General features: G+C 40.9%; 1 protein-coding gene across 7 annotated transcripts in view; it reads right to left on the bottom strand.

Annotated features, from left to right (window-relative positions):
* sema5ba (sema domain, seven thrombospondin repeats (type 1 and type 1-like), transmembrane domain (TM) and short cytoplasmic domain, (semaphorin) 5Ba) overlaps positions 1–14,516 on the bottom strand; it is a 298,720-nt gene that overhangs the window by 25,897 nt on the left and 258,307 nt on the right. For 4 of the 7 annotated variants that reach the window (XM_055015127.1, XM_055015129.1, XM_055015128.1 and 1 more), the window contains exons 19-21: positions 8,346–8,516; positions 1,984–2,046; positions 1,347–1,484 (exon numbers count right to left, since the gene is read on the bottom strand). In XM_055015127.1, coding sequence (XP_054871102.1) covers positions 1,347–1,484; positions 1,984–2,046; positions 8,346–8,516 — 372 coding nt within the window. The remainder of the gene's footprint in view (positions 1–1,346; positions 1,485–1,983; positions 2,047–8,345; positions 8,517–14,516) is intronic. The other 3 variants (XM_055015132.1, XM_055015133.1, XM_055015130.1) reach the window with 2 other exon arrangements.

Genomic DNA, 14,516 nt, shown 5'->3' with positions numbered 1-14,516 from the left:
CCCTGGCTCATAATAGGGAATTCTAATAAAGAATATCTGCTTAGCTTTCAGGGAGGGCCGGTGATGGTCACACACATGCACTAAATATTAAAATATTTGGCTGCAAGACTAAAATATGCATCAATCTCATATAATGTTGACTCCCCATTTGTGGAGTTAAACAATGAGAACAAATGCAGACAAAAAAAAAAAAATCTCAAACATTATATTGAGTGAAATTAACTTTTGACTCCAAGTAAAATAATTGTTGCCAGCTCTCTCAATAATAATGACCAAAAACAGGATGAAAAATATTGCCCTGACACCAAAGCCCATCACAAGTCAGACAACACTTAAGCTCTGAAAACTTTGGAAAAGTCTGTATATGGATATTTGTGAATGAGGATGGGATAATGACGAACTGTGATGACATTGGATGAGTATGAAACTGTGTACATATTTGTTGACGACAGATGAACTTGGTCCCAAAATTATAGCTGCTTTAGAATTATGCAGCCTGGGAAGATTTGGCTAAAACAGATTTAGAAAAGGCTTGTGTGAAGCCTCCTCCAAAACTAGATGATGTGACCCATGAACAGATCAAAGCCAGCGAGTGTGAATAAACCAGATGAAGTTTACCTCATGTTTTTTTTCCTTCCTTTTTGCCTGGTTAAATCATCATAGCAAATGTGTGCTATAATTTATTAACATTACATTGATTTTGCTGATATAGTGATAATGGATAATAGGGGCTAAGTGATGAAGTAATCATATTTTTGTTAATTTTCAGTGGAATTGTGTTGCCATGATATGACCTTATGTTATCTTTCTAAAACAAATCTGTCATTATTTGAGATTTCAGAGCAAACCAAACACATTAAGATTACAAGCAACTTAAAGATGCCTTTTTGGGCTTAAAAAAATTTAGATTTTTCTTTCCTTTACTGCTTGGAAAACAGTCAAATATCTTGTGGTAAAGGATTATTGTGATTATTTTTGAAAACAATTCACTGTTGTCTTCATCTTTCGACAATGACATAAAGTACCTGTAACCCTTTTTGAAAACCAGACAAGACTAAACCACTAGAACAAGAGTTAAATTGCGTATTCCTGCTTTCCACATCGCAAATATAAGCTTACAAGTTTCTATTTAGATGCAACCCAAAAGCATGAGAAAATAAGTGAAATGCATGTAGTTTAGTTTGTGTCATTCGGGGATACAAAAGAAACACAAACTGTGTCCTCATAAATCCTAGCAAAAAAGACATTGCACTTAAGGAGCCTTTGACCACCAGCCTGTTCCTCTAAAGCTAAAGCTACAGGAAGCTAAACAGGTACACTGTTAATCTGAAAGCTGACTGACTCACCAGGTATTTCATTGCAGTCTCTGCGCTGAGTGCTGTTCCCCACACAGGGGTTGTTTCCCTGAGCACCACACATGCGACTCCTCATCTGCAAGCCTGAGTCATCACAGGCTGACCACAGTGACCAGGCCATCCAGCCACCTAAACACAGAAAAAAGAACAATCAATATAAGCCCAGACAACCACAGGGCCTCATCAAACTAACACGGCCTGGAAACTAATGCGCCACCCAGGCCGTTGCCACCTGTGGCCACTAACCTTTCCAACCAGCCAAACAACCCCAAACACACCAGAAAGTGTTTGTAATGTAAACAGGATTGGAAGAGTAAACCCATACAGTTTGTTTAGTGCATAGCGGAGATGTTTGTCTCCCGTGCCAAGCTTTAGTGCCGTTTCCCCGGAGCAGGCGATTGAGCAGTAAACAAAGGCTTCTACCCAAGAGGAAAGAGAAAATTCCCAACTCTCAGCTCCTCCCTTTGAACCATGCACTTGTTGCACTCTTTCGCTGTGTATTTAAAAGCAGAGTGGAGGGAGCACAAGCTTCTGCAATGAAAAGCTGGTTTGTTATTCAGCATGCTCTCAAGTGTGCAGTTTTGGCAAAGAGAGCTTTAGTTAGAGGCAGAGGACAGGCCTCTTTTACCTTTGCTGTCAGCCTGGTGCTGCTTAGTCTCCACCATCTGCTCCCTTCTTTCTGTACAACCATCTAGACACACAAAACACACCAACCATCTCAGATGTGTTTAATAACCGTGCATCACGACAACCCGATTTAATTGCTTCATTTATTCCCATTTATTGTTGTCACCCGGACGACCCATTTGATCGTACTGTTGAGTCAGGAGCTTCATCCGGCCTGGGGCTCCTCATTATTCTGTGTGACACTTCTTCCTGCTGTCCTCCATTACTGTTGGAGACTTTAATCAAATGACCTGCGACAGGGGCATCAAATATCCCTGTGACTGACAGCCAGCTTGCCTCTAATTACACATGCAGCAAGAGTGGCAGCACCAGGTGGACCCCGATAGATGACTGATGCTGCGCCTGTCAATAAATGAACAGACGAGGAAATAGATCAGGGCTGGAGAGGTTGTTAGCAGTCGACCGGTGCTGGGTTCATCTACGTCATACAGGAAACATTAACCTGATAATCAATGCTGATTAGCATCTCAGCAAAGAGGAGGGAAGACAGAAAGCCATTTACCTTTCTTTCTTTGTAATTACCAGGGAGGCTGGCTGTAAGCGTTAAGCTCTCTGTGAATGACAGTCTGACTGATACAAAACGAAAACCATTTGAGGAAAATGACTGTTAAGGGGAAGCCACCATTTAATTCAGGCAGGAATCATTTACACTACAAGTCTTCTGTCTAAACACACGCACACACAATTACACTTTTTTGAAACAAATACATGAACATCCCTGACAGTGAATATCTGTCCAGAGTTATTTTTTGTTTTCCAGCGGAATAAAGAAAAGATGAAAATCACATTGTGGCGAGAAAACATTGAAGGCGGTTTGATATTAAATCCTAGAATCAGAGTCAGGCTGAACCCTTATGAGTTCTGATGCTAGACTTTTTTTTAAATCCTTCTGGATTAGCAGGCAGCTCTCTCATGAATATTTCAGTGTCCTTGTAAGAGGAGAATTGAAGGAGGAACTATTGAGGGCATTTGTATACATGTCACATATCACATTTGGGGGAAACTACACTTTAAAGTAAAGAAAAACACCAAAATATTTTTTTTTGCTGCTTTTGTGGGTGTTATTGTATACTTATGTTATTTCATTTTATAGCTTGAGGTTTAAAGTGATGTTTTTTAAGGATTAATATATATATATATCTATATATATATATACAAATTACTGAAAAACATTTTCTCACTTACCTCAAATGGTATTTTTATGAGGTGGTGCTTGAAAGTTTGTGAATCCCTTAGAATTCTATATTTCTGCATAACTATGACCTAAAGCACAGTCAGATTTTCACACAAGATGTAAAAAAAGTAGAAAAATAAAAGTTTTGTGGACACTAATAGGGCTGGAAAGTGTTGCAAAACTGTCTCTAAAAACAGTTTAGACTCCAATGATTCACAGTCAGATTGTGTACAAAGGGAGGAAATTCATTGGTATCCTCCTCAGGAGTGGACGACCAACTCCAAGAATAAGGCCTGTAATAGTCCACAATGCCATCAAGACACCAAGGGTAATGTCTAAGCAAATAAAGGCCTATCTCACTCTCTCTTACTTTGCCAATTTTCTTGAATTTACCATAAGGAGACACTGAAAAACAATGGTGTGCAATGGCAAGTGCAAGCAGAAAGCCACTGTTTTCCAAAAAGATCATTGCTGCCTGTCTGCACTTTGCTAAATAGCATATGGACGAGCCAGACGGCTACTGGAAATGCGTTGATGAGACAAAAATAGAACTTTCTGCTTCATATGAAAGTTATTGTGTTTGGAAAAAGGAAAACATTGCACTCCAGCATAAAAAACTTATCCCATCTGTGAATCATGGTGGCCGTAGTATTATGGTTTGGGTCTGTTTTGGATCATCTGGGTCATTACAGCTTGATGGAACAATGAATTCTGAAATATAGCAGCAAATTATGAAAGAAAATGTCAGGACATCTGTCTGTGAACTGAATCTTGAAAGAAAGATCATGCAACAAGACAACCTGAAGTACACAAGTCTTCTACTGAAGAATAAAGTTAACGTTTTTGAATGGCCAAGTCAAAGTTTTGACCTTAATCTAATAGAAATAGGAACTGAAGTAAGCAGTTCATGCAATGGAACCCACCAACATCCCAGAATTTAAGTAGTTCTGTGCGAAGGAATGACCTAAAATTCCTGAAAGCTGATGCAGAGGACTGATCAACAGTGACCAGAAATGTTCATAAGAAATACTAAAAGCAAAGTTCAGGTATTTTTGACACTCATACTGTCACAGTCCCTGCCTCTGACGATCCTGGCCGATTGGACTCAGCTGCGGCAAGAGCGCAGCTGTGCCCGGTCAGTTATCAGCGGCGTTTAAAACCTGACTCGCCCCACCAGTCGCCTGGACCATTGCCCCTGCTCTCCACCAGCCACTCCGCCCAGGTCTGCTTCAGCTCCGGACTTCCCCCACCTGCTCATTCCTGCCAGGTTACCAGCTGGAGCCCTGGAACTCTCCATTGAGAGCCTGGTAAGATTCCGGAGCTTCCCCCCTCTGTCCCTGTCTCGGCTCCCCACCGCCTTTTCTCCACCGCACGTTTGCAGCCCCGCGCTCTCTGCTGCATGTCGGCAGCCCCAGCGTGTGCCGCCTCTGACTGTCGGCTTCTGAACCGGTCTGCCGCCCCCCCACGTTTGGACTTATTGGTTGTGAGTCAGGCTGTTGTATTTTGTTTTAGTTCTTAGCCCATGTCGTGGCCAGTTATGTTGTTTATTCTTAGTTAGTTTTGAGCTCTGTTTGGGTTTTGTTAAATTCGTTGATTTTTGTATGGAATTTGGTTTGTTTTAGTTCACTCAGCCGGTGTCTTGTGTCTCTTTGAATTAAGTTCTTGGTTTTGAATCCGTTCGCCTCCTGTGTGCCTGCACTCTGGGTTCAACACCCCCCCCCCCACCCCCCACCCCCCCGGGCCGTGACACGTACTTGTAATTTTTGATAATTTTTCTCAATAAATTACCAAGTATGATATCTGTCTCATTTGTTTAATTGCATCATGTTTAAGTGTAAAAATCTGATGTTTTGTTTTCCTTTAATATGTTCATATTTATGTAGAAATAAAAAAATTCTCCAGGATTGATCACCTTCAAGCACCATTGCAGTTTGTTTGTTCACATCCTTGTTTTAAGAGTGTAGCCATCTTAAAATGTGACATGTTTCTGACATGTTTATCTCTTCTCAGTTGAGGTAAAAGAAATTTATATTATTGGTTTTCATAGCATTGAAGTTACAAAATTCTGGATGCTCCACAGAGCATTCAGCAGTTCAGTTTTCATTACGTCTGAAAGACTTCTGAAAAAGTCTTTGGACTGTGTGTTTTGTGGATTTCCTAGACCAGGGAGACTCGAAGTGTTTACAGTATTTAAAGGTGTATTTGAAATTTCATGTAAGGTCATGGGTCTGGAACAATTCTATCAAAGTTCACTGACCCAAACTGTTTACAGTAATTAAAGTTACACATCTGAATTTCATGCGAGTTCATTGGTTTGGAACAATTCCATCAAAGTTCACGAACACATAAAGGTTAAGAAAAGTTAATTCTTGGCAAGCCTTGCCAATGATGTCGTACTGCAGTAGCAATAACATTTGCACAACACTGACTCTCCATCGTACGTACACGATTCTTGTGATTGGCACAGTGTAAATGCTAACAAACTTCCATGATGAATTTTGCAGTTTTTAAAAGAAACACAAATGCTGTCTCAGTTTCGTCCCATCTGGGGGAATCGGCTCTTTCCTCCTGGAAGAGCCGACGCAGGATTTAAGCAATGGAGCTCTACGGGACTTAAAACTATTGAAGATCTTTACCTGCCGAACTCAGATATTCTGATGACCTTTGAGCAGCTTATCTCCAACTACAATCTTAGCAAAAATCACTTTTTTAAATACCTCCAGATTAGAAACTTTATTAAAACTAGTCAAAACAATGAACATAGGAAACCTAAACAATCTTCATTAGAAAAATGATGCTAAAAAATAGCCAGAGAAAAGGTCTCATCTCAGAAATTTACAATCTACTGCCATCTTCATCATCTGAAAACTCGCATTACAAACGCAAAGCCTGGTCAGAAAACTTACAATTGGAGATTTCAGAGGAAGACTGGAGTTTGGCCTGTGCTGAAGCACACACCAAATCTATAAACACACGCTATAAGTTAATTCATTACAAATGGTTAATGAGGACATACATCACTCCAGTTGAATTAAATAAATATGACAAAAACATTCCAGACATCTGCACAAAATGCATAGATTCAAGGGGAACTTTTTTTCACTGTATCTGGCAATGTAGGAAAATAAGCCCATTTTGGGAGGAGGTGAGAAAAACAACAGAAAAAATTATTTCAAAACAAATTCCAACAAATCCAAAATTTTTCCTCCTGGGACTGTATCCAAAAAATTCCAAATATAAAAAACATGAAAGAGCTTTTATAGACCTCAGCTTGCTTACTGCAAAGAAGTGTATTGCATTACTTTGGAAATCAAAGAGTAGACCAAGTATCAGCCAGTGGTTGAGACAGATGCTGTCAAATCTCCCTGTAGAAAAAATAACTTACATTTTGAAAGACAAGCAGCAGGTCTTTGAAAACATATGGGGACCCTTTGTGAACTACGTCAAAGATCAAGATTTAGCAGACCCTCAGACTGATGAGTGATTGATGGACCATGCAGCTTCTGCACCTGCATTTTTATTTTTGTGTATATTCTCATAGGAATGCATGTGCACTTATGTACTAATATAAGGGCACTTAAGTGCTGATTTTGTTGTTATCTTTGAAATAACAGACTGTAACTGGAGTTGCACTAAAGTTTGTAGAGGAGAGAAGCAGTATGTTTGTTTATTTGTTTGCTGTTAGTTTTTTTTGTTTGTTTTTGCGTTTTTGTTGTTGTTTTTTAAAGCAGCAAAACAGTTTGTATTCTATTTTATATACAAGGTAAAGATGTTTCCATTGCTGTGAAAAACAAAATAAAAATATTGTGGGAAAAAAAAAAAGTTCTCTGACCCAAACTGTTTACAGTAATTAAAGTTACACATCTGAATTTCATGCGAGTTCATTGGTTTGGAACAATTCCATCAAAGTTCACGAACACATAAAGCTTAAGAAAAGCTAATTCTTGGCAAGCCTTGCCAATGATGTCGTACTGCAGTAGCAGTAACATTTGCACAACACTGACTCTCCGTCGTACATACATGATTCTTGTGATTGGCACAGTGTAAATGCTAACAAACTTTCATGATGAATTTTGCAGTTTGATGATTGATTTGTAGTTTGTTTCAAGATGCATCAACTTAGAAATCTTCTTAGCTTAGAGCAGCACAAACTAAATTCCATTTACCTCAATGGGGAGTTTGGTGGAAGTTGAAAACGTCACCTAATACACACCTTGTACTCAGGTGTATAAGGAAGTGACACCATGTGGAAGAAAGAGCAGTGGAGGTACATGGACATTTGTCAGGCATCCTTAAAGAAGGCTCATAACTTAAGAGTCCGGTGTCAGGAATCAATATCGTGAAATTTGGACAAATTACACTGTGTAACTGGCTAATATAACAAAGCAGTAAAAAAAAAAAAAAGCAGTAAAAGTACATCATGAGCAGTCTGGGTGTCTACAACGTTGTTTCAAGCTTAGTTCTGACTTTATGTTTTCTGCAGTCTGTACTTGACTTCCTGGTCATATAATTTCCTACTTTGTCCTCACTGTGTCCTGACTTACTGTGTCCTGCACTGATTTACTCTTCCCATGGGAAATGATGACAGAGAGAAATGATGGCTTTTAGTAATGTGAGGTTAAGTGATTCTTTAATGTCATTTTGTTTTGCACTAATTGTCCTGTTACAAAATCAATTTTTGCACAAAAACCTGGCAGGGTCCAAAACATTAGACATACGTTGACACTGTGTTATTTGTTTGCTTTGTGTTAATATGACATGCACAGCACATGCTCAGGCATTCAGAACTTCAGATGCATCATGTAAAATTTCCATATGCACAACAGAAGTGGATCTCTTTTTAAACCTTTCCAGAGAGGTTACCATGATTGCTCAGAGCTCCAGCAGCACAGCAGGGAACAACACGGTGGGAGGAATGGGTTGTTTTCTCAGCATGGCTCTGTTTATCTCTTCATATATCAAAGACGTGGTTTATTCATTAGGATAAGATGAAAGACGCTATTTAGCGAAGAGGACAGTGCAGAAATGACATGGTGTGGGAGATGACTGCCTGCCTGCAGGTGTGATAAAAGCACCTCAAGCAGTGATGACATGACAGAAGTAGATTTTGAAATTATGTGTGGCCTTACCATCGCAAGTGTGTGTGTTACACAGAGCCTCCTCAGTGTGTAGTCCTATGCAAATGTCTCCTCCATTGGCAGGTGCAGGGCTGTTACAGGAGCGTGTTCGCTGGTAGTGACCGCCACCACAACCCACAGAGCACTGAGACCAAGACGACCAGCAGGACCACACACCTTTCACTGTAATACACAAGTAAGCATTATATAATCGCCCTATTCTTAATCTCATGTCATATGCTGTTCTTAGTGGTACCCTGTATCAGGTGTTTATTTTCAAGGAAATCCTGGATTAATTTCGGCTTAGTCTAAAGACCACAAGTATTAAAAGCCCTCAAGGGTCAAATATCTTTTACTGAATCTAATACTGAATCTAACACTAAATACTTTAATGACATAACTTTTCAGTAATATTTAAGATTGTGATCAATCTACATCTATTGCATTACACACAATTTCATGCAGCTTTAGGAAATACAATTAAATATAAATCTGCTACAAGTTCAAACTGTTTTACAAGTGCAACTACACAACTAATGTGCATGTTGAACTTTACATTCATCACATTGATCCTAAGTTATTTATTTCTGAGTGGTGTAATTCCTGTTTTTAATTAAATTGAATAAATTTTCTCATTTCTTTCACAACATCTTACAGAACTCGGGTCCACTTTGTTTTAGACGTGTTTATGTAATTACACAGCATGTGGCTGCTACTTCAATTTGTCTTATATTTAATTGGCAAAATAAGACCTTGAGACTTCACTGGTATGATGCTTGACTTCCTTAAGACTTTACTCCCAATAGACCTGTTAAGACTTTAGACTTGTATGAAAAATATCACTGACTTAGGTTGCAGATTATTGAATACTTTAGCATTAGGAAAAATACAGCAGCAGGCAAGTCTTTCAGAGGTGCATGTCTTTTATGTAAAACTATTTGTTCACTGAAAAAAACTAAAAAACAACATTTAAATGGCCAATGTTTTAATACTTGGTGTTTGCTTAAGACAACTTGACTCTGGAAAAACTTAAACCTGCTCTAAAACAACAGATCCGCTGGTTGTTCTGTGTGTGTTCTGTATCATTTGTATGTAATTGTGGACACCACACGACTGAAGCACCTGCTGAATATACCCCAAGGCAGCATGTAGATTATGTTTTATACCCGACATAAATTGACTTGTTGCATCAACTGGGCACCCGAATATATTTTTAAATATTTAAACCTGGTGCAGACCTCAGACACAAGGCTGGATGCAGCTAAGCCACACAAAGGTTCCACCCGGCCTGTTAGAGCCCAGCTGGTGGAGATGGCTTCAGAAGACAAACAAAAAAGAAAACTGGAGGTCCAACAAACTGTAAACACATTTTTTTTCTGGTCTTCAGTTGTGTTTGTGAGAACATTTTTCATATTAGATATTTACCATTCATGTTTGTTTTCCTGGGCACTATTTATTCACACACTGCATAGACACATTCTATGCTTCAGATATTTTCCTTCTTTCTGCAGTCTGTACTTGACTTCCTGGTCATATAATTTCCTACTTTGTCCTCACTGTGTCCTGACTTACTGTGTCCTGCACTGATTTACTCTTCCCATGGGAGCTGTTAATGTTTCATCTGATCTAATCAAAAGAGCGTGACTGACTAATTGACTGACTGATTGACTGGCTGGTGTCCATCTGACTGACAGAGAAAGGCAGCGTTGCCAGGTAGCATCACAGTGCAGCAGAAAACTCCATTAGCTGAGTGGATTAGTGTGACAGAGTAAAGCAGGCTGTGACCACTTAACTCTGACTAGCTCTCAGCCACAGCTCTGCCTGACTGTCTCTCTGACTAACTGGCTGTTTACCCAGCTGAGTGGCTCAGCACCTGACTTACTGAGTGACTCACAGTCATACAACTGTTATGATTCTTACTTTCGGCTGTCCTCTTGTGTGGCTGACTTGTGTTCATTTACATTAAGAAATATGAAGGCGAAGTGTGGGAAATGTGCCACTGTGTTTGTTTGGTTTGCCAAAAGCAGCAAAATCTTGATTTAAATAAACCAAATTTGTTGGCAGAGCTGTAAACCAGAGACTTTAATGCAAGTCAAATGGGAAATTCTGGAACAATAAAAAATAAAGACATCAAGCTGGCTTTGCTTTACCTTACATTTATACTTCAGACTTGACTTGGGTTTATCTTAAATACTGACACCTGACTTGTTCAGCTTGTAGAGATTTGTTTCAATTGAATTTAGACTAGACTTGGACAGATTTCAGACTTAAACTCATCAATTCGTACTTTGATTCACTCAAGACTATGTTATCTTAATTTGTCATAACCTGCTTTTTAGTGGAATTGTGTGGAAGCAAATCAGACTCATCAGATTCTGAACTTTAAAAGCTGCTGAATTTCTTACTTAGAATTTTTTTGCATCAAAATTATGTATGTGATTTTTTTATGCCTGAATTTAGCTCATCAAAATTCTAAAAACCAGTTAACAATTCAATGTCTTCAAAATTCGCTAAAAATTAGACGTGTTCAAAATTCACCATCAAAAAAATTCGATGTGTTCAAAATTCACCGTCAAAAAAATTAGATGTGTTCAAAATTCACCGTCAAGAAATTCAATGTTCAAAATTCGCCATCAAAAAATTCACTGTTCGCATCCAGGGGACTCAGGCATAAACAATCGATCCTGGCCAAAATCGAACCAACGCCCAGCCAATCACGTGACACTCATCCGGTCATGTGACACGGACGGTTGATCTCACAAGACCGGGGTCAACCACGGCTACCAGCGTGAACGATGGCGCTTCAGTGAGTGTATTAATTCTTTTTGTCCTGTATGTGGTTTGTTTTTGTGAGTCAGTAACCTGTAATGCATGCCATTAGCCGCGCTAGCACAGTGCTAGACGCGCTAATACAGCGCTAGACGCGCTAATACAGCGCTAGCCGCGTTAGCCAATACAGTGCTAGCCACGCTAGCACAGTAATAAGGTCATACAGACAGCACGTTCTGCAGCTGGGTAGTTGAGTAACAATTTTATAAACGCACAAATGGGTGGAAGTCTGATTTATGCGCCCGAAAATGCAGTTAAGCCACAGAGCAGTGTAAAGAAACTGGTCACCTAGCAAACTGAATTAGTCTCGGTAACACTTTATTACGTGTGTTTTCTGCTCAAGTTAATGTTCTGGTTTGTTTCATTTTAAATTACTCCTGATCTTGAAAGGTTTTAAACTGTGCAGTCAAAGTAGTTACAACTGTGAGCGAATAGCTTGAAATGAACTGCCCTAGACTGCTCTGTTCATAGCCCACCATTATTTCACAGCATGCTGTATCAAGAGGTATTGTGCAATGATAGTGATAAATGCAGCCCATTTTTTCAACTGTTTCCTGTTTGGGATGTGTACCCTAGATTGTTTTGATGGTTTAATTTGTTGTAGCCATTTATTTAATCCATTTTAATCCACTCCATAGCAACACCGTCTGAACTGACCAATCTGGTAAAATTCTGGACTGGATGGGAGACTCTACCAAGAACTCTCTCCACAGAAGTAGTGAATGGCAGATACCCCACAGCCTCCACCTGTTATGAGACCTTACATTCCCAGGATGTTACAAGGACTACGCATCATTTAAGACTTCCTGGCCTGTATTTTCTCTAGTTCATTTTACTTGACTGACAAAACTAAGTGCACTGTTGGATTCCCTCCCCTACCTGTTCTCCCAACTCACCTGACAGGTTATCTGGCTCAAGTATGCGTGTTTCTGTCATACATTTAAAGTATCTGAAGTCAAGAATATTTCTGGTGAACAATATATGCAATCATCATTAAAGCAGGAGTTAAAAATGAACTGGACTGTACTGACTTTATTTTCTCACTGGTGAATGGGATGAAAGTCCGTTGCAATATTACAAAACAGCCTATATATATATATATATATACACACACTTTATACTGTATGCCAAATACTGTCAGAGCAAAAAATATTTTTAAATTGCCTGTCACTGTCAACCTACTTCAACAGGCATTTTTTTGCACATTGAAATTTGAGGTTGTTTGAATGACACTATCTCAGAACAATGATGAAGAATCTATGATACTGAAAAAGTAGATCAAATAATCTCAGATTATGGGTGAGTTGAAATATGAAAAAAATGAAGTGGTCTATGAAAAGTCCAATCTTTCAAACCTGACATGTTGTTTTGTGTAATTTCTTTGTAAATTAGCCCTGCATCCAGTCATTACCATGACACTGGCATAATGGAACCATGACCACATATATCGTTCTGGAGGTAGTGGCATTTTTCTAATGGCAAATGTTCATGCTTTGACAGATACAGTGGTGGAAAAAAGTTTTCAGGTACTCTTAAAATTTTACACAATCTCAAATATTACCGTGAAATATATGTTGGAAAGTCTTGGAAAGACAAAGCACCCTCAGGCCCTCTTTTACCAGGGACTTTAACCATGCCTCTCCATCGTCCACACTACCCACCTTTACACAATATATCACCTGCCACACCAGAGACAAGAAAATACTGGACCTTTTTTATGCCAACACCAAGGAGGCATATACATCATCTCCCCTTCCACCACTTAGTAAATCCGACCATAACCTGGTTCACCTCCTTCCTGTGTACAAACCTCTGGTACACAGACAGCCCGCTGTCACCCTCACAGTCAAGAGATGGTTCAAGGAAGCTGAGGAGGTCTCAAGGACTGTTTCGACACGACCATGTGGGAAGTGTTGTGTGAGGATCATCGGGAGGACATTGACAACCTCACTCCCTGCATCACGGACTACGTTAACTTCTTTGTGGATTCCACTGTGCCCACCAGGACTGTACGTTGTTTTGCCAACAGCAAGCCCTGGATTACTCCTGACATAAAGGCTCTCCTAAAGGACAAACGGAGGGCTTTTAGGTCAGGAGACAAGGAGGAGATGAGGTCTGCACAGAGAGAACTGAGGAGGAAGATCAGGGAGGGGAAATGCAGCTACAGGAAGACGATGGAGGATCAGCTGCTGCAGAATAATGTCAGTGGGGTCTGGAGGGGCCTGAAAACCATCTCTGGCCACAAAGACCCCAAGACTGAACTGAGACGGGACCAGGAGTGGGTGAATGACCTGAACACCTTCTTTAACAGGTTTGAAGAGGCAGCCATCCCTCCCCCGGACCAGTCCACCCTGCAGCAGCCACCACCGCATCTGTTTGCACCCCCTGCTGACTGCGCCACCCCCGCTGCATTCCCCCTCCTTACGGCTCCACCACAGTTCTCCTACCATCACACCTCCCCTCCCCCACAGGGCCCCACACTTACAACCAGCACACAGCTCCCCCTGCCCCAACTTGTCCCTATCGACACGCCAGGTGAGAACTGAGCAGGCGATCAGGAAGGCTACGGGTCCAGATGGCATCAGCCCAGGCTCCTCAAATCCTGCGCAGATCAGCTGAGCAGGATTGTGGAGCATGTCTTCAACTTGAGCCTGAAGCTGGGGAGAGTACCACAGCTGTGGAAGACATCCGGCGTGGTACTGTTGCTGAAGATCTCGCACCCCAAGGACCTCAACCACTACAGGCCAGTGGCACTAACATCCCACCTGATGAAGACCCTGGAGAGGTTGGTCCTTTGTCATCTGCGACCCTTGGTGAGCTCATCATTGGACCCGCTACAGTTTGCCTACCAGCCCAGCACTGGGTTTGATGACGCAGTGATCTACCTCCTGCACAGATGTCTCTCTCACCTGGAGAAGACGAAGAGCACTGTGAGAATCATGTTTTATGATTTCTCCAGTGCCTTCAACACCATCAAGCCTGCGCTTCTGGGGGACAAGCTGGAGCAGACAGGAGTGGTCTCTTACCTCACAATGTGGCTGCTGGATTACCTCACCAACCAGCCAGTTTGTGAGGGCAGGAGACTGTGTGTCCGGCACTGTGGTCTGTAGTACGGGGGACTGTCCTTGCCCCCTTTCTTTTCACCCTCTACACAGCAGACTTCTCCCATCATACCACAAACTGCCATCTTCAGAAGTTCTCTGACGACTCCGCCATCGTCGGCCTCATCACGGACGGAGATGAGGAGGAGTACAGAGAACTTAACCGGGACTTTGTGGACTGGTGCCTGCTGAACTGCCTCCAGATCAATGCGGTGAAAACCAAGGAATTGGTGGTGGACTTTAGCAGGAACAG

Source organism: Amphiprion ocellaris, chromosome 11 (assembly GCF_022539595.1).
Source record: "Amphiprion ocellaris isolate individual 3 ecotype Okinawa chromosome 11, ASM2253959v1, whole genome shotgun sequence".
NCBI lineage: Eukaryota > Metazoa > Chordata > Actinopteri > Pomacentridae > Amphiprion > Amphiprion ocellaris.
Note: the sequence above shows the minus strand (reverse complement) of the source record. Positions and strands in the feature narration are given on the sequence as shown.